Genomic DNA, 20,364 nt, shown 5'->3' with positions numbered 1-20,364 from the left:
TCCCACCCACACCCATGGCCTGGAGACCATTTGAGCTCAGTTTGATGGTGTCTTTCCTTCCCTAAGCTCTGTTGAGGAAGCATAGGTCTCCAGCTGAGTACATCTATGCTATGTGGCCATGAGGAGCCATCAGAACAATGCGGTCCTTCTGCTAACGAGGTAAGGCTTCTTTTTGCTTCAGGATCCAAGCTGATGTGTTTGTAACCCAGCCTGTGGGGTATGTGATCTTTCTCTAGCCCACTGTGTTGTATGAATCCTATTCAGGCTTTGTGCAGGGCTGTGCCTGTATCAGGAACCTGACTCCTGTTGGTTCTGATGCTTTGGGCCAGCAAAGAGCACAGGACCCTGCTGCCTGCACACAGGGCCACGGGGAGCAGCAGAGCTCTGTGCTTGTATGCAGGAGTTCATCCTTTCTATTTACTTCTGAACGTATTTCATTACAATGCTCTTGTGATGCTTTAGGGCTGGAAACATCAGGAATATAAATCAGATTTTGTCATTGGCAGGCAGTGTAGTTATGCCTGCATAGTGCTTTATTTTTTATTGTTATTTGTTAAAGTATCACGTATTTATTTCTGAATCTTGTCCATTATCAGAAGCTTCTTACTTTAATAACTTTTCTCTTTCTTTTCTAATTTATTTTAGTAACTGTACACTTTTGAAATACTGTGTTTAATGCTTGGCTTCTGATAGCAAGTTCCAGCTTACATGCTCTCTGTGCTCTGTTTGGCAATCTGGTTGTCTGCAGTGCCCTGGGCTTTGCCCTCTTTGCTGGTGGTGGTGGTGATGGAGCCCTGAAAGCCACTCCTCTGCCTCTTTCATGACTGATGTGAGAGCAGTGGGAGGGTTATTAGTGATGGCAGAGCTGCCCATCCACTGGAGGAAAAGCTGTCCCACCTGCACAGTGAGCCCCATCCCCGAAAGCAGAGCAGGGTGACTGCAGCCATACAGCACAGAGGGAAAAGAACCCTATGCACTGATCAGCAGCCCCTGCTGACTATGGATGGGGGGGGTTTTACAGGCAGCTTTTCTCCCAAGTTTTCGGGAATAGCTGCAGGCTCTGGGTTTTATAAACTTTACAGTAAGGCCTGTTTGATCAGATATGAAAAATAGATTGGATGTTTTTTTCTATAAGCTTCAGTTATACTCATCAGAGTGCTCCACGTAACAATACCAGGAAATAGATTCGCAGGCAGATGTATGATTTTTAAGTTAACGATGTTCATTTAATTTCGACTCTTGTCTCTTCCATGTGCCTCCTCCTAATGCTCTAAATAGCTCTTCTGCCTCTTTGATGTTTACACCCTTCAAATGCATAAAGACAGTTCTCCACAATTCCTCATTTTGCCAAGCAATACGTACTTAGTGCTTTTCATCTCTCTCCATAAATCAATCCCTTTCCTCCAACAGGAGCTAGAATGGGATTTTTTTTTCTTTCCTTATTAGATTTGTACTGAGAATTTCTTTTCAGAAACAGATAAATGATACAAGGCTTTTTTCATGACAAAGCATCCTATCATACATTATTAGCAAACACTTCCACAGTGTAACAGGAGTAAAAATAGAAGTGGGCTATAAAAAAGGATGTATAGCGGGATGGCATCTAATCTCACAGCATGGCACTAAAAGTAGAGCAGCTCCTTCGCATTTCTCTGCAAATCTTCAAGGGAAAAATCCGGGAGCCCTGAGAAACGCTCCGCATCTTCTACTGAAGGATTCTGTTGAATTCTGCATGATCTTTGACATCAAGTTAATGAATTTTCTCCTTATTCGCAACACCCACCTACTGCTCGCAGTGTGTTCAGCCCCTTCCAGCCAGCACGTAGCCTTTTTGCAGGAAACCAACCCACAAACTGCCCGAGCTGCAAACTTTCTGATCCTGCTTATCTCAAAAATAAGCGTTCTTAGCATTAGCGTCGCTGATTTCCAGCGGATGCTGTCTGATGTCAAGGCAATGTTCCCCCTGCAGGTCAGGGAGTCCCAGGGGTGCTTTTGGGGTTGCTTCTCATGATGGATCCTTGTGCCCTTCTGACTGAGGGTAAAGGCCACAGTGACAAGGAGCACCTGAGAAAAAAGAGTCACCCTCAGATCCCCAGTATTTCTGAAAGCAATTTTGGTGGAAGCCCATCAAACCCTGCGAAAATGGTTTTCAAATGAAATTGCAAATAGAAGATGAATACCCAAATAGATGACAATTTCAGCAGCTATTTGTCAGGAAAAGCCCAGGACCTGGTGGTTACCTGCCTGGCAGCACCTGCTCTGGGACACAGCCCTCCAAAGCAAACTGATATCTGAAACTTCCAGCGAAGTGCCAAAGATTTCTCTAGAGCTGCTGCCAGAAAAGAGAAACCAGCACAAACCAATGCAGTTTTGCAATAAACCAAAGCAATGCCAGGAGCTGCAGTGCACTGGGTGTTGTGACCATGCATGCTAATGTTGTCTCGTCCTGGCTATTCCTAGCCCTGGGTTAGCATGGCAGTGGGCACCTCCCTGTGATGATTTCTGCTGGATGTCATTGGCACCATTGCAGATTTGTCTGTTGGAGCAGAAAGCTCCTCTCTGCCAGCCAAAACTTGAAAGGCAGATTTCTTAAACTCGGTTTAATATTTCAAAGATGTACAGCCCTCTTTTGGCCTCTTTCAACTGTCTTCCCGATATGTGCCTGAGCATCAGCCTCCCTCCCTGGGGAGGCCAAGAGCTGCTCAGCTCTGCCACCCATCTTCCTAAAGCAGGCTTCTGCTGTCACACAGACGTTCAGCACAGCAAGAAAATGATGGCTGGGGAGTGCTGGGAGGAAGGCTCCTTCAGTTCAGGTTATGGGTCAGTGCAGAGTCCAAACTGCTCAGCTCACCTATAAACAAAACTGCACTTTTTTTTATTTACTACTTGATGAGGACCACTCGTGCACTCTGGTGCAGAGCAGGTAATGCACCATGCTGCAGTGCCAGCACTGAGCTGCTCACCCAAACGCTGAGTAGCTCTGCTCTCCTACTTGTGGCTGAGCAGCAGATGCACTCCTAATACTTTTAGATGACTTCTAAGACTCTTTGAATTTTGCATCTCCAGAAAGTTTCTTTCCCAGGACAGATTTGACCACAGATGTACCATCCTGCCTGCTGGCCCTTGGCAGCCAGGCACTGCCTGCTGTCCTCCCCCCCCCCCCCCCAGCCCTGGCTGCACCATGCCTTGTGCTCAGCTTTGACCATGCCTGGGGCTGTACTTGCACCTTCCCAGGGCATCAAAACTGGTGCCGAAAAGCCTCCTTAAAGCCAAAAATTTTGCCCTCTGCCCTTCAACCAGCTGTACAGGCTTGTCCTTGGGTCTCATGCTGTGATTTGACTTGTGCACGTAGGTGTGTTGATATTTGCACTCACAAGTGTGCATGTGTATAAATATATATATACACACCCATGCTTGCTAAGTCTGTACAAGCGCAAGCTGTCTGTGTTTGCAACACATTCTGTTTCTTAGGGCAACATTTAGGCTGTGAACTCCCTGAAGAAAAGCCTATCTCTTGCTGAGTGTTTCCAGCACGCCTAACCCTCCTGGGCTTTCATTTCCCAACCGGCTTTTAACGTAATGTAAAGAACAGAAATAATATCTTCCATTAAAACTTTATTAGGTAGCTCTTCCACTTAAGAGAGCTGCTTCACTTATTCCCTGCCAAATGAATCCTGGAGACAGAAAGGATTTGGGAAGGGGGGGGGGGGGGGGCAGCAGGGAGGCATCCCAAAGAACTGGGGACCTTCCTGGGAGGATGCTCACAGTGCCGGGTCCTGGGTTAGAGCTGGGTGTGGTGGGACTGCCACGTGGGATGTGTGGGAGCACAGCTTCCAGTCTGAGCAGAGCCCATCATTTCTTGGCCCCTGTTTTTGTATCCTGCTGATTGATGTTGAAATGTGTTGTAATTATTGGGAGCATCAGCCATCTGCTCGCTTCTGCGGGTGTTGTTAAGGCTGCTGGCGGGCTGAGCAATGCGAACTGCAGCAGAGTGGTGAGTGGCAGCAGCTGACCTTCTTGGGAGCATCCGTATCACTCCTCACCTTCCCTCTGGCTTTTGCTGTGACCTTTGGCTGCAGATCAATCTCAGATTAACTTTTGTTAACAATAAGCGCCTTAAAATTAGGATGCAAGCGGGCAAGTTCTGAAAAGGTTAGATAAGGTTGGGGCAAGTTAATGCAAGCCCATGCTCTGTGTGCTGGAGGTTGGACCGTGTGATGTATTTTCCAACTGTGTTCTCCAGTCCCAGTGCCTTTGATTCTGGAGCACAAATAGGTGGACAACCCTGGGTTGGGGGAGGCTGGTAGAGCTGTGTCGTGGTGGTGTAAAGCTGCTTCGGTGCCCCAGTAATCCAGGAGAAGTGAAGTAATGCACAGAAACGCTCAGAGCTTTTTCCATATTTTATGTTAATCATTAGGGTAGAGCTGAAATTAGCTTTAATTGATATTAAGAGCTGAAAAAAAAAAAAAAAAAAAAAAAATCCTCTGGAGAATGAGTCTCTTTAACCTTTAATGATGCAGTAAATAAAATATCCTGTCAACATTTGTGCCATAGTAAGGGTTTTCAAAATTCCATACCAGTGCGGTGAGGAATGCAGGGCTCCTAATTCCCTCCATTACTGCAGACGAAGGTGATGTCAGAGGATAAATGCAACTGCAGATTTTCCCTGTTTCCAAACTATCTGTCATACCTGGTAATTCCCTGCGCCGGCTTCTTCTTGCTAATAGGAAGACAGAGGGAGGAAGGAAGGACTGTGACAACCAGGCGTGTTCTGCGCGTCAGCTTTTTCCTTTGTGCACTTTCTAGCACGTAGGCGTCTGATGGCAGAGTATCAATAGAGGATGTATTGAATCATCAGCAGAGGGGAGAAAAAGGAGCAGCGCTGCCTATTCCTCCTTTTGGGTGAAATATGTCTGAAAATGTTTCATTTTTCACTTTAAAGGCAAGATGGAATTGCAAAAGACTTCAATACTTTAGGGACAGTTAGTTTGGTAATAGTCAGGCCATTCTTCTCTCTGTCGGGGCTCGGGCTGGTTTTGAAATGCCTGATGACTGCTGTGGTAAGAAGGCACATGAAATGTTCCTTTGTTGTAAGCGGGAAATTTGTTTTTCATAAAATCCATTTGATCACCGCAATCAACTGGAATTATTACATCATTTAGGCAAGTTACTGTAACGTTAATGGCTGCTCTGTTGTAGTTAACTGAGAGGAAGAAACAAATCTCCCCTTTAGAACTGTTTTTGTCTTTCATCAGAACTGATGCAATACCAGCTCCTGTGTTGTGGGATGTACATCTTCCTTGGGACACTCCCAGCACGCCTTTGGAAGGGCAGGGAATGCAGTCATGCATAATTGCAGAAATCTTCCTACGGAGTGGACCAACACCATGTGTTTTTTCAGGGTGCCATTTCTTTATCCTTTCACTGTGGCTGCCCTTTGACAACAACTCTCCTGCTTGAAATAACTGTGTGAAAAGCTTATCTGTAATATGTTGTTGCGTTGCTCTTTTTCATTTATTTTTTTTTTTCTCGCTTTCTGCCATGGTCGGAATTTGGAAAGATTTAGGGGTGGAAGGGAACAGAATTAACCAAAATTAACTTCCCATTGAGCTGCTAGGAAGCTTTTCTATCTGACAAAGAGACTCAGATGCAATGGGACAGCACCACATTCCACAGCTGCCAACAGTACGTAGGGAAGATCAACAAGGAGTAGATATGATAGTATCTGGAACAGTAGAAATGATAAATATCGTTTATCAGTAAAAACACTCAAAAGCAGAGCGCACTGGGATCTTTGGTTTAAACAATAGTATCTCTGATTTTAAGAGGAAACAGCCAAAAGGGTGGCAATCAATGCAATGGCTGCGCAGCTTGCAGCACAGGCAGGCTCCTGGCCTGTTCCCTGCTGAGGGATGGCCATGGGTGGTGATGGGCAGCAGGGAGATGGGAAGCAAAGGGAGGATGGAGGCAGCCTGTGAAGGCAGAGTCATATTATGGAGGTAAAGCACAGAGAATCTGATTTACTTCTGGAAGACTCACCCCATGATTCTGTTGCCCATCATTTATGGGCTTTTATACTCCTGGCAGGTCATAATGGGCTGACACCAGTCTTTTAGTCGCATTTTCACACTTGGAGGAACGATGTGTATGGTTTCACTTGGTGATTTCCCTGTACAGGGCAGGGATTGCATTGGGCTGCAGTTGGCTTAGCCTGCTCTTGCTCCCAGCATTGTGTGTGTGAGCATCATCTGGTTCATAAGACACTAACATGGCTTTCCTGTCCCAATGCAGCTGTTTGGCCTGTGACTTGCTGCTTTCATGGCTTCTGCTTTCCTTCCTCCTTGCACAGACTGGAGTTACTTTAACTTAACACTTTCTTTTTTCTTTTTTTCTTTTTTTTAGAAAAGCATTTTTAACCATTCTGTCAGTGCAGGGGTGTTGCACTCTTCCATCAGTGCTGGCTGCTGCGGGTCCAGCTGTTTCACCAGAAGCTTTTAACCCCTGCTAAGAGATGAGCAAAAAAAAACAAGCACAGCCCTATTGGCAGCACTTCCAACCACGCCTTTCTGTGTACATAGCAAAACCCAAACAATTTTTCACAGATGATGCATCAGAAGGGAGCACTCTAATTGTTTTATCTGCCTTTTGGGACAGCACAAGCTGCTAACTCTTGAATTAAAGCCTGGGGATTGTTACTGTGTCTTTCTGAAGAACTGATGGCTTTGGTTAAAGGATTCCAGTGATCAAGAGCTTAACAAGCTGTTGGCTGTCTGCTCTCAAACAGTTAATTGCTGTCACCATTAAAAGGACGTTAATTCTTGAATAAATCTGTACTATGTTGGATGGTAGCATTTGGATCGTGTTGCAGTTCAGTCTGCTGAAGACTAAAGATAAAAGCATGTGGGCATGAGAGGAAATTATAGACCATAATAAGTGGATTGAGAAACACGCCTTGGAGCAAAGGATGCAAGAAGAGAGTGAAGGGGTAACTTCAGCTATTTGAATATCTTCCACAGACCTTTCCCATTTGACCAGCTCCTGCTTGGTTTGCAGGCATCACGGCCAGCACAGTACACCAGGGCTAAATAACATGTGAAATTTGGATCCAGGAGAACCTCTGACCTGTCTTTTGATATTTAGTCCCGCTTTATGTGGTCTGAAATGGGTTTAAGTTTGCTTGCACCAGGCTGAGCTCCCATGATGAGCAATGTGAGGCAGCATGGACGAGCCATGCCCAGGAGCAGTGGTCCTCCTGCAGTGCTGTCCCCGTCTCCCAGATCTGCAATCTGTCCTCTGTGGCTCCAGCACGGTGGAGGTCTGGCCAGAGCTGAACTGGAGTCAACCTCTTAATCAGATGGAGAGGTGGGAGTTGGAGTGTTTGTAAAATACTGTACAAATGGGAGGGCTTGATCGCATTAAATGAAGGATCAGATTCATTAAATTAAGTGGAAAGCAATGTACATGGGTAATTTCAAGGGCTGAGGCTGAATACGGTTTTTAAATAGGAAGTGATCAGCTGCTATACACAACACAGAGCAGCTCTCAAACATTTTTAATGACAGTATTTGTACATACTTTAGTTTAATTAACACATGGCACAGGAGAGGATTGGTAACTAGGATATAGTCGCACACCAGTCGGCTCAATTATAACACAGAAAATTTCAAGCATCAATACACCAAGAAGAAAGTCACCCATCCCTGCCCAGTGAGGTCTAGCAATTTGCGTTTCCATCACACCTTGTTTCTCTTGGATGCAACAATAATTCCTTCTTTCCAGATGGAGGAGTCCCCTTAGAAGGGAGTGGATGATCAGCTTCTCATTTGGATTTATTTCTCAATTTCTGCAATCAAATGAAGGGGGTTGTGTATTGCCACTGCCCAGTGATCCACGTTACATTTCTGACAGCTGTGTTATTTGGTAAATATGTAGTAATTGCTTCCAGAATTAGCTAAGTTGCACTTCTGTGTCTGCACACGTATGAGAGTTTTCCTGCGATGTGTGACCCCTTTGTTAGCATAGGGCTCATGAGACTGCAGCAGGACACAGTTGGGTTCTATGCCTTGGCATTGTTGGTCCGAGGGACTAACTTGAGAACGATGGGCTTCTCTGGGGTCGTGAGTCCCGTCGAGAGCAGCTTGAGAGGGATCTGCAGCAGGGAGAGGGGAAAAAGAGCACTTCAAGGTAGGGAAATGAAATGAGTAGAGATGAAAGGAAGGAAACTCGGCTGTTAACTGGGTACCAGTTGATTGTCTCTATGCCTCACCTGAGTTTCTTTGCAGACCTGGAAGGTGAAATGCTGCAATATGGCAGTGATGGCAACTTTCAGAGTCAGAAGAGCAAATCGCATCCCAATGCAGTTCCTGGGACCAGCTCCAAAAGGCAGGTATGTGTATGGGTCTATGTTGTCCTTGTTTTCCTTACTGAACCTGGATAATGACACACGTTGGGGATAAAATGAAGGGAGCAAGAAAGCAAATAAGTAAATCTCTTTACTTATTTGGAGATCTCTCATTGGTGCCCTACACAAACTCGCTCATTTTTATGCTATTATGTCTCAGCAATGAAGGTACACAAAGATGGACTTGTAGCTATCTACACACGTTCCTTTAGCAAATCTGAAGACCATATACAGGATCTTATGAGGTGTCAGTAATATTCTCCCAATGAGATTACATTGCTTGAAACCCTGCTTTAACTGCAAAGCTCATTTTCTTCTAAAAATGACATTTCCATGAGCCTGCGATTTCTCTTTTGTATCGTTAGTGAAAAGATAGGAAGAACACCATTAGGAAGCTAATCAGATTAATACTTAATTACTATGTTAGGGAAAAGCAGCAGGATCTCTCTTCTCTTTCATGACATGTTTTGCAGTTTTGTACCTTTCTGGTCTGAACTCCTCTGGGTTTGGCCAGTACTCGGAGTTGCGGTGCAGGGTGTGAGGTGGGATGATAACAATGGTGTCTTTTGGAATGGTCACCCCGTTTATCTCCACATCTTTCTTGCAGTTTCTCTCAATCCGTCCTCCGAGGGGGTAGAGCCGGAGGGTTTCATTCACAGCCATGTCAAGGTAATCCAACTGCATTATCGCTTCATATGTGAGCGGAGCCTGTGGACAGCGGGTGAAAGGTGATCAGGTATGTCAGCATGAGGACTGGATTTTCCTAAAATGAGTGTTGGAACCAGTGTCTCCATCCCCTTCTGCCCCAGCTATGTCTCAAATTCGTTGAAGAGCAAAATGCAAGGTAGGAATTGCTCTGTTGGTTGAGTTTTCTATCCTTGAGTTGTGAAAATGCCTGTCAAGTCGCATCCATCCATTCGTGGGTGCAAAGTATGGCAAACAGGTTTGTGCAGAGCACTGTTCTGTAAAGCTTCAGCTGCAAAAAGAAAACCGTTACAGGGCTGAGCTGTGTGTGCCTTGGAGCTCTTGGAATACCCCAGAGGAAGATGTTTCAGAGCTAAGGTCGTTGTCCTGACTGAGTTAAGAGGACAGAAGGTTTGGGCCATCCTTTGGCATCCCCTTACCTTGTTGGGTAGAACAGTATCTATTTCATTCACCACCTTCTGCTGTACGTCGGGATGCAAGGCCAGCAGATAAGCCAGGTAACAAAGTGTGTTACTGGTGGGCTCATACCCAGCAAAAATGAAGATGAATGCTTGTGACAGCACCTCTACGTCACTCAGGGCTGGAGGAGAAAGGATGTGGAGAGATGAGAAATGGTGTTGATGATCCCAGGGAAGAACAAGGAGCAATGGGTAGAGTTGGGGCAGATTTGTTGTGGTTTTCATGTCAAGCACATATAGCTACTTAGTGTGAAATATATCATTTGATGAGAGGAGCCAGGTAATTTCCTGGTTAAAAATGGTTGCCTGCCTGCCAAGGAACCTTATGGTGCTGGCAGCAGGAGACAAACTCCAGCTTGGAGCTGGGCAGTGGTGATCCTTGGAGTCTTCTTCTGGGAAACAGCTCCCCATGTTCTCCTTGCTCCCACAGACCCTGCTCCCCCAGCATGTGGATGCTGTTACCTTTATGTGAGTTCTTCCCATCGCTGCTCCCGTTGCTGTCTGATTTCTGGGATTCAATCATCATCTGCAGAAAATCTACCCTGCCCTGCAAAGAGGAGCAGAATTTCTTTGGTGACAGGTCCACCGGGAGGGCTCAGCCAAAGCCCTCACAGCCTGGGTGCTGCTCTGAAACTGGAAGCGTCTCCACAGTGCTTGTGGTATCCTTGTTGTAAAACATGGCCCTTGTATTCTACTTCAAAACCGCTCTACCCTTTTCATGAAGGCACTGGGTAGGAAAGCGGTGTCTCAAAAGGCATTTCAGAAAAGGGGATCCAAACTTCTAAAAGGGAGAAAATTGCTGGGAAACCTTTTCTGAGTTTGAAAAGGGAGAGGGGAGGGCACAATTCCAAGAGGCAGCGCTGCCGTCCAGTGCCCCTGTTCTGCCTACTCTGCTTCCTCTTATCCCCTTCCTAATCTTCAAAGAAGACAAGAGGCTTAGTCTGCTGTTTTATCACAAGTTTTGCAAACCCAGGCTTAATCTCATTCTGCCTTTATCTGGATTCCGCCTCAGATCATGGATGTACAAAGTCCACTGTGCTTCTCTGCCAACACTGTTGAAATGAGACTTTTCCCAAGGCATTAAAAGCACTTTTACAATTTAGTAGCTCTGGAATCCATGCTGAGTTACTGGACTTTGGCTTCATCTTTGGTATCAATATCCTTAACTGATGGCATTTCATGTGAGTGTGGTGAGAAAAGGAAGTTTGCTGCCACAACTGATAACAAGTTCATGCCTGCTTACCTTGTGAGTCTCCCTTTCACGATCCTTCTTAATTTTGTCAATAGACCTCAGGAAGAAATCTACAGCATCGCTGGGGAAAAGGCTGATGTTCATCTTGGCCATAAGAGGGGTAAGGAATGGGCATACAACTGAAAAACAATTTGAGGATAAAATTTCATAGTGTAAATAAACCCTACCTCATATAAAATAAGCTACAAGAGTTAATAAGGAAGTAGCCATGTTAATGACAAATTATTTCCCTTCCTTTCTTTCTTTGCCTGAGCTTTGTTATTGTTTTTTTCCTTCTGGAATAGCTTATATACCCAGCCCTATCCCATCTTCCTGTGAACTGGGCATAACTGAGCTGGATATAATATTTCCTTTGAAAGATGAACAAAGAACGTGCCACCTTTCACTATGGCACCTGCCACCATAAATTTACTTGCCTATCTCTTTCCTGGAGTTGTACTGTGGAGCTATCAGTGAGGAAACAATAAGGCCAGAGCCATCAGTTCTTCTGTGTTAGCTAGTGAGGTTATCTAGGTAACTGCTGGTTAGCTAATCTATCAGATGCACGGGTATCTGGTATGGTTGCGAAGCTCAACACCTGAATTAAGGTTTTTACACAAAGTCATTTACATGACAAGATGAAGACTGGATCAAAAAAGTCAAACTTGGTCAGTTTCTGCATCTCTCTGACAAAGGGGCTTTTGGGGTTGTTCATGGAGTCGATGTTCACACCGAAGGAAGTGCTGGTGACTACGTCCATGCTGTAGCTTCCAAAGAAGCTGAGAAAAGATGGAAAAAGACACTGTGGTTAAATATTTGACGTGAGTGTATTTTTCCTAGCGCCTATGCCACATTCCGGTCTAAATTCTTATTAAGATTTACTGTGTTGAGATGGAAGTTGGGCATATGGCAACTGGGAGGTACTTAGGGTGAAAAAAGGTGGATGTGTATGTGGGGGAAAGTGGATTTTCCTGTGGAATTTAGTCATCTTGGACCTGTGTGCACACAGGATGAGGCTGGAACACATTTTTCCCCCTTCTAATTCCCTGTAGAAGGCTCCCTGTGGGTCTCTGCCTTTAGGAATTCTCTAACATCCCAGTTCAATTTTCCCCTTAGCATTCCCAGCCAGTCCCACACTTTGTGTCAGAGGTGGGGTTTGCTAGCAAGCAATCTCTGTTCTGCTAATGGAAGAGCCCCAGCATCTGCTGCCAAAGGTTGCTGCTTAGCCTGCTGCTCCCAGCAGCTACTTACTCCTTCACAGGGACAGAGCTGTTCTTTTCCACCCTCTTTTGAACATTTTTCACCAACATCTCCCCAAAGTGCTTCATTGTAGGAAACATCTGCAACACAAAGCAGAGATGGATGCTACAGAACATTCTACTCCTTGAAGGCAGGCTTACAGAGGCCGCAGGGATTTTCAGGAATATTTGCAAACACGATTTCTCTGCTCTGTTTTTACGTCATGTCTGTTTTATCATTTTGCATTAGGCATAGATTAAAGAGGCCGAAGAAGTCAGACCTCTGTGACTATCTCAGCCTGAAAACAGCCTTCTGTTTTTCTGATTTAGCCTGAGCTCCATCCTCTGTGTTTTACCTCCTTTAGCTTCCCACTGGTGAAGGTTGGAGAGAGCACAGTACGGAGCCTTTTCCACTGATCGTCTTCAGCTAATGAGACAGCATTTCTCAGCACCCCTGCTAGATCCACGTGCTGAAAGGAAGAAGGTGAGGTGTTAACCCCAGGGAAGTTTGCAGCTTCCTGGCAGGAATGGGGATGTATGCACGTGCATATACATTGTACACTTTCCTGCAGTAAGCAAACAGAGGTGCCATCTCCGTAAGCAGCATAAGCACCCTAACATGTCCAGTGCCCGAGTGCATGTGTGTGCCCACACCTGGCAGTGTTGGCCAGAGCCTGCACCCCAGCTTGGTTCACACAGTCTCTCAAATTCATCCTCTGTGTGCCTATGTATACAGAGATGGGGTGAGCAGTATTTGGAGTGCTGGCATGCAGCCTGGTTATGCAGTCCCCAGGCTCTGAGGCAGGGGAACAGTGACATACAGTGGCTGCTTACAGTAATCCCTACAGTGCAGTCACAGCCCCTCTGGGAAGCCATGTGCACACTTAGCGTGATGTTCTCCCCCTGCACTTTGTTTTCTGGGCTGTGTGGTAATCGGCAGTGCTGCCCTCTTACCCTGCGGTTGGTGAAAGTGGAGTAGCACTCTTTCACCAGCACGGTTTTGATGATCTGGGGGTCCATGACAACAACTGCAGGCTGCCTGCCATCGTAAATCCTGGTTGGGGGGATAGAGGAGAGAAGTGAACAACCCCAAATAGTTTTGCTGTGGTGTTTTGTTGATGCCCGTGAATGAGAATGTGTTAAACAAACCCTTTTCCATCTCTAGCCTCACTGTTCTGCAGATGCCTAAGTGCAGGAATGTAGAAACTGGCCTGGTAGTCCCCTTCCATCTCCCATCTGTTTTTGTTGATGATAAAGGGGCCTTAGCCCCTTCCAGATTCACCGGGAAGTGAGCAGGGATCAGTCCCTCGAAGGACCAGATACTAAATGAAGCAAGCGTTTTCGCTTTCTCCCTTGGTTCTCTGTGTTTTTCCAGACACTTAAACATGTTACAGTATTAGAAGGAAACTTGTTCGACCCCTTCCAGCCTCATGAATTTGGTGTCTGGAGACTTGGGCTGCCAGCACTGAAATACCCTTGGAGATGAGGCTTGAGCCTTGTTTTTGTCTTTTTAGGCTGCAAATTCCGAATGCTCTCCTGGAACAGATATAGATGTAAGCAGATTTATGCATCTTCCCCTTTCATGCATCTTCCCCTTTCATGCCGAGACATCTTTCTCAGACTCAAAGTTGTAAGTTCCTATAGGGGCAATAGGTGCGCTGCAGAAGATACATGTGTTTGCAGCCCAAGCCATAGCAGCAGCTGTAAAAGCCATAGGAGATGTCTGCAGGAGAGTGGCAAGAGCTGCTGAAGCTCACAGGGCTGGGTCAGTGGGACGAGGAAGAGCTGCAGTGATTTTTCTGTTTGGAACCAGAGGAACTTGAGTTCCCAGTTCTAGGCTCTCCCTTAAATGAGAGGCGTTGCTATTGATTTTATTTTTTTTTTTAGGGGTTAGGACCTTTTGTTATTGGCTTTGGAGCAGCCTTTATAGTATGGGTCAAAGCAATTTCCTCATAGAATGACAGCAGCACAGCCCTGTGCATGGCATGCTTTAACATGAGCCCTGTGTGCACCCAACCAGTGCCGTGCTCATTGAGCTGGGATCAGGGCTGTAAGGAAAGAGGGCTTTCCACAGGGATTTCTTTCTTCCTTTTGTGTGGATTGTGTTTTTAGCTTAAGAAGAGATGGCTGTTCATGCAAATACTCACCCCCAGATTTTCCCATACTTCTTGAAGCACTCAGTGTCAAATTCCAAGAAGCCCTGAGGGAAACAATTTAAGAATGAATTCAGGGCATAACGAGGAGATGATGCTGATGGTGGTTGGGAGGAGTTATCTCCAAAGTGATGCTGAGGGCTCCTCCAGTGTTCCCCCCTCTTTGGAGGAACTGCAGGGGGCACGTGAATGTGTGCCATGCTTATGGTACTGAGCCTTCATCCTGCATGATCTTTGCACAGCCTGTGTGTTGGAGCAGAGCTCAGTGTTTGGAGATAACCTATCATCGCTGTGTATCTGCTCAGCTACAGCTGTAGGCATTTCTCAAGGCAGGGAGGCTGCAGTCACTTACTTTGCGGTATTCCAGGCATGTCCCAAAGAAAGGCAGAGGTCTTGGCCCAGGAATGCCCAGCTTCTTGAACAGCCCAAATGGCCATGTTCCATATCTGTGGGGCAGAAAGCATGACAGAGTGCTGCATCGCCATGGCCTTGGGGCTATGGCAATGTCACCTTATCTCTGTGTAGAGGAGGTTGAATCAGGAGCTGGATATAAGTGGCCCAAAGGATTATTGCCTGGTAAAATAAACACAGGGCTCACTGCTGCCATGCAGAAAGATGGCGTGGGGTTAAAGCAGCTGCCTTGTAAGAGTGTGGGAGCTCTGGTGGGAACAGCACCTCGAAGTCTTTAGCAACATGCAAAAGAGGAGCTCATTGCCAGCTGAAGGAGAGGCAGAAAAGAAAGCTGGGAGAAGAAACACCAAGCTCACATGTTTTCATTGAAAGGAAATCAAAACTGTGCCAGAAGAGATGTCCCAAACAGGGCTTTTGTCAAGCTGCACTTTAATTTCATTTATTGTTCTCCCTTCCTGCACCAGCGCAGCGGTGCATCAGGAGCTCTCCTCTTGATAGCGTTCTCTTTAGATTTTATTGACGGCTTTGCAGATTTCTTCCTTCTGAAGCACCCTTTTTTGGCAGCTGTAAAGTTATTACTTCTACCTCGGGGCCTTCTGTTTCTCAACGAGGGCCTGGGCTGCAGCCCTTTGAAGCTCGTCTTTGGCTGTGTTGAAAGAGCTCTTCAAAATATTTGCTTTTGGTTGGGAGCTGCAGCTCCCCAAGCGAGCAGTTCATTGCAGAAGGGATGTAAAGCTGCAAAGGTTTGGCAGAGGGATGTTATCAGAGATCCTGTTTGGGCTTAGAGATGATGGCAGCACAGCTGTGCCCTGGGGCAGCTTTGCTGTAAAGCTGGGGAAATAGAGGAGTTTTGATGGAGATGATTACTGTGCCAAACATAGAGGCCCCAAATGCAATGGGTGTCCAGCAGGGGTTCTGCTGGAGCACATACCTGGACCTCATCCTGTGGTCCAAACAGAGTGGGCAAAAACAGGGGAATGGATGCTTGTCGGTGCTCAGTTTGTCAGTTTTTAACATTTCTGTCAAATGTTAATTCAGTGCAAAGTATAAAATGCTTATGGATTCTCTCTCGTAATGTTCACGGGCAGCTGGGGCTGCGGGAGGAGCAGGGAATGCTGAACTTGGCTGGTTGCAAAGGCCCGCAATGCTATAGAAACATAGGCGAGGCTTAATCTACTTGAAACATAGCCAGGGAAATGCAATCTAATGCTCTTATGGTTAAAACGTGACACAATTTTTGGCAGGCAGAAAAGAGATGTTCATTATGAAGCCAGAGAATAATCATCACATCTTCTTACCACAGAAGTGAACCAGAAATGCCCGGTCACCACTCATGTGTGAACTGGGACAGCATTTCCCTGGACAGACACAAGGTCTGTAGGCAGCCTCTTGGTGCTGATGGGCCCTGAAGATCTATTTTAGCTCAGATATCGGAGCACAGACATCTGAGTTTTGTCCTTTTAGCCGCAGCAGAATTGCAAATCACTGCAGGAGGTGGGACTGTGGCAGCCAGCAGTCCTACACTGCCTGTGTTATTGGGATAGGAAGGTTTGGGTCAATAATGATGGTGGCTGATTTTTTATTTATTTATTTATTTTTAATTTAAGAATTTGCCCCCAGCGAATTTGTGAGGGTTCCAAATCACAGGAATGGGTTCAAAAAAATGTGGCCAGAAGTTGCAGTTTACTGAACCACCACAGCTGGAGCACTGCCAGGGCAGATAAATGGGTTGTGCTCCTGTGCACCACATTAATCATTAAGGTTTATGGCTAGCAACATGCTGTCTTGCCTAAGGGCTTGTCAGCGCTACAAAGTTTGTCAGTCCAGCCTTGTAAGCAGGGACTTCCAGGGGAGATGATGCGCATCCCAGCAGAGGGGGATTTTCAGCCAACCCCGCTGCACTGCAGAGATGAGCAGCACCAGCTGGGTGAACAACAGCATTTTCTTGCTGGCACAGCTGCCTCCACAGGAACTGCCTGATGCATTTGTCTGGAAAGCCAGGAGCAGGAAACTGAGCTTGCTCTGGGCTTGCTTCCTTCTTCCTGTGAAGGGCTGATGGGGAGCAGGTGTGGGTGATGTTCCCCTGAGTACATACATGAGAATAACTGTGCTGTGCTCCTGCATGCAGCACCTTGTTACTAGGAGAGAGCTGGTCCTATAGCTGCTCTACTGGTGCCTTCCTCTTGCTCTCTACCTTTGAAGGTTGTCGGTAGCATCGTTTACTGCCTGCTCTCCTCTGAAAGCAGCCTCACTTAGAGGAGCACAGCCTTCTTCATGCTGTTTCTGTAGACAGTGAGCTATGCCAGCAAATACAATCCGTGGTAACAAGTGCTTGACATCATTATGATTTGATTATTGTCTTGATGCTTAGTAAAAACATTGCAAAAGTATCTGCACACATTCCAAACCTTGGCGTAAAATCACTCATCCGTATGGTCTTCAGGCTTCTATCCTGGTTTTCAGAACATTTTTGAGACTGAAAATCACACCTACCTGCTTGCTCTGCAGTAGATGATTTGCATGAGAATGAACAGCAGCAAGAATAGGAAAATGTCACACACACACAGAACCAATACAGTCTATTTTACTCACGCTATCAGGAGGGCTACAAAAAGAAGCAAGAGGATCCAGGTTTCGATGGAGAAGAAAGGAAGAAGGTTCATCGTGGCTCTCCTCTAGTTGGCTTGGAGGTCTGTCTGTATGTCTCTGTCCATCTGTCCCAGGCTGCAGGAACCAGGAGTGTTTTGTGATCAGTAGTATTTGGTGTGCAATCACGTGGTGTGGGGGCTGGCCTCGTGTCCCGAAGGAGGAGGGTAAAAAGGCAAATGTAACAAACACAGTAATCTCTGAACTGTAATCCATGTGACAGATAAACACCTCATTGAAATATCTATGATTCAGATCATTCAAAATATGCATTGCCAAGCACTTCAGCTGGTCTATCTGTCATGATAGTAATGACTGACTTCTTGCTGAGTCATGCTCCTGGGCTCCGACACCAAAATAAATAGAACAGAGTTACAAAGAAAAGGTAAATCCCAAAGCAGGTGTCAGAGCTGGTTTACAAAAGGCTAAGGGAAAGAAAACTGAAAAGGTTATTGGTACGCTGCGTGACAAGGTCTTTTCCGGTAGCTGAATTAACTTTGGCAAAGTCTAAGATTTTGTTTTAAATATCTGTATTTTTGTGTGTGTTGTGAAGAGCAACTACTGCCCACTTCCCTCCATAGTGGGTCAGCATCTGATTTGCTCCAATAGGCTACGAAGGCTTTACAAATCAACTTTTCTTGCTGGGCATCTTGAAAGAGAAATGCTGTTGTTTCACAGTGATGAGCAGACCTCAGTTAAAGCACTCCCAGTTCCAAAACTGCAGCCTGCAGCTCAGGAAAGATCATCTGCAGCAGTTGACAGAAAGATTCAAGTGAAGGGAAAACACTAATTTTGCAGTGGTTGCCCCATGAGAATGGTATGGAGTTAATAGGATCTTGGCTCATGGGTGGGGTAAGAGAAGATTACCATGGTGAGAAAGTTTGGCCATTTGGATGATGTTTGATGTTAATGGTCGTAGCATCACGTCTGCAAGAGGGCACGTAGGGCAGAAGACATGTGGTTTGCCCTGATGTGTGATGAAGAAACTTTAGGTCTTCTTTCAGAGCCTCAGAATGAGCAATTCACTTCCTAATGACAGAATTGCTGTGGTTGGAGGGAGGTTGACTGAACACACTGGGTGCTATTGTACATACTAGGGATGCATTTGCCTCCTAGAATGTTGCTGTTATTGATGTTGGGTCGACCAATAAGTGCATCACAGTTCATGTGGTGACACGGGATATTTGGAGAGACGCCCTCTGATTTATCTCAGGAACATTTCTTTATCATTTCACCCTTGCCTGACTCCTGCTCTGACCTTCAGGAACAGTTTGTTCTGCAATAAGCAGCCTGCACTAGCGTGACATGAACAGACAACCTTACGCCATTGCTATGCATGCCCGCGTTGGGTCTTGCCTCTCTTGATTCAGAGATGCTTCAAGTGCATGTGGTTAAATGGGTGTTTTCCCATTCAGGCATTTGTCACAGCAGTGTCTGTTTTCTCAGGATTCTCTTTTGCATGCTTTGTCATTTCCTTGACGTCTGAATTTACTGGACTCACTGTGTTGGGAAACCACTTCATACCGTTTATCCACAGAAGAGGGTTGCTGCAGGGCTCCCTGCACTCACTAGGAATAACCCTTAGTCATTGCCCTGCGTGTATCTCCTAAGGGTGAGAATAGTCTCTGGAAAAACTTGAATGAAATAATAGGTATAGGGTTTTGTGTCTGGTTTTGAGTTGGGATCTTATGTAGTCACTGCCAAGTGAGCTTTTTGTCCTTTGAACCAATGATATTAAAAAAAAAACCAAGCAAACAAACGAAAAAAAAAACCCACACCCAACAACAAGAACCAAACTTTCTTTGAGGAAGTTTATAGAAAAATAAGTCCAGGACTAATCCATGGCGGGTGAAAGTCAGTGACCCAGGAAGTAATGACCAGTTTTCATGTCATGTTTTTAGTCCAGTTCAGAGCTTGGCTTATCTCCCAGCTCCCGCCCTCTCTTGAACCCGTACACCTCTTGCAGAAGCGCACACTGCCCCAAGCTGCTGGGCACACAGGCTGAGTGATGCTCAGAGCAGGTCGCGTTTCAGGGGTGCCTTTGTGTCTTCAAAGGGGAGGACAGGGCAGGAGGCTTCTGCTCTCTGGAGAGGAGGAGAAATGTTGGCTTTTGGCATCATCTCCAGCCAAGGCTGATCCCAACCTCAGAGGGTATGTGATCAGTGCCCCATTTCCCATCTCTCTCTGTCTGGTTGGAGAATTTGAGTGTTGCCATGGGCCAAGAGGAAGAGATTTAAAAAACCAAATAGTGCAGTAAATTCCAAGGAGAACTGAGCTGCTTTTCCACTTCTAATGCCACTAAGTAGCTCAGATTAATGGATTAATGGCTTTCAGGGAAGTAAGATAACACCAAGTTTTTATTTGCGGTGTAATGAAAGAGTGCTCCTAATCCAGGTTGTGAACAAGGTGTGATGAGCAAGAGGGTTTTCTTGTGCAATAACAGGGGCCAGCACAGTAGCATGGGAGAGCGTGTATTTCTTTCACAGTCCATGAAACCAAACGATGTAGGGTGAGAAAAGCACTGTGGAATACAATTATAATTGGGACACAGGTGTGGAGGAGAAAGAATTGCAAGGAAGAGAAAGAGCTATTGGCAAACATGAATAAAAAAATAGAAAGGAGAACAAAGCCCACAGTGAGCAGCGTTTTGTATTGATGACAGAAAGGACTGCATGGGAATAGGGAGGGCCAGGCTGAATGAGCCTGAATCTTTAGGTTCAACCCATTTCTGAGTGTGATCCTGAAAGCATCTCCTGAGATGCTGTAGAGAGTTTGATTTTGATTCCTGGATTGCACTGGTTGCAGCAGGGACTTGGTGGTACTGCCAGGAAAATAAATATTGTTGAGGTGTCATCTCGTTATGGAGCACTTCAGTCTCTCTTGATAAAGATCAGAAAACTGCTACTGATTGTGATAGAGCTCAGATAATCCCTATATGGGAGACGGCAGATATTTGCTCTCAAGACACACCAAAATTGTCAAGCAGTGGAACTGGTTCTGCTTCCATCTTGGTAACTCATTAGAGATATTCTAGACGAGCACTTAGGAGCAAAATTACCTTGGGCTGAGCAAAATGCGTTCATTTAGTTTGCCATAAATGGAAGCATAAGCTAAGAGAACA

General features: G+C 45.8%; 1 protein-coding gene across 1 annotated transcript; it reads right to left on the bottom strand.

Moving 5' to 3' along the window:
- Positions 1 to 7,535: 7,535 nt before the first annotated feature.
- LOC122165351 (cytochrome P450 3A9-like) lies at positions 7,536 to 17,367 on the bottom strand. The gene is made up of 13 exons (XM_042828231.1): positions 17,190 to 17,367; positions 14,539 to 14,632; positions 14,181 to 14,233; positions 12,988 to 13,087; positions 12,390 to 12,503; positions 12,047 to 12,135; positions 11,426 to 11,574; positions 10,808 to 10,935; positions 10,027 to 10,111; positions 9,526 to 9,686; positions 8,883 to 9,109; positions 8,267 to 8,429; positions 7,536 to 8,149 (listed from the first exon to the last, which is right to left on the bottom strand). Exons 1-13 carry the CDS (start codon positions 17,258 to 17,260, stop codon positions 8,057 to 8,059), a joined length of 1,527 nt encoding a protein of 508 aa, XP_042684165.1. The 5' UTR covers positions 17,261 to 17,367; the 3' UTR covers positions 7,536 to 8,056.
- Positions 17,368 to 20,364: the final 2,997 nt, after the last annotated feature.

This window comes from Centrocercus urophasianus, unplaced genomic scaffold, assembly GCF_019232065.1.
Source record: "Centrocercus urophasianus isolate 14NV4802_14NV808 unplaced genomic scaffold, USGS_Curo_1.0 seq_29, whole genome shotgun sequence".
Taxonomy (NCBI): domain Eukaryota; kingdom Metazoa; phylum Chordata; class Aves; order Galliformes; family Phasianidae; genus Centrocercus; species Centrocercus urophasianus.
The sequence above is the reverse complement of the archived record's forward strand: the minus strand, read 5'-3'. Positions and strand labels throughout refer to the sequence as shown.

Bases quoted from the DNA above. Each gene is read 5' to 3' on its own strand.
- LOC122165351 (XM_042828231.1), bottom strand. From the start codon at position 17,260: ATGAACCTTCTTCCTTTCTTCTCCATCGAAACCTGGATCCTCTTGCTT. The intron at 14,633-17,189 runs GTGAGTAAAATA...TCTGCCCCACAG, and splicing joins TTTGTAGCCCTCCTGATAGC to ATATGGAACATGGCCATTTG. The intron at 12,504-12,987 runs GTAAGAGGGCAG...TCTTCCTTTCAG, and splicing joins CCACTTTCACCAACCGCAGG to CACGTGGATCTAGCAGGGGT.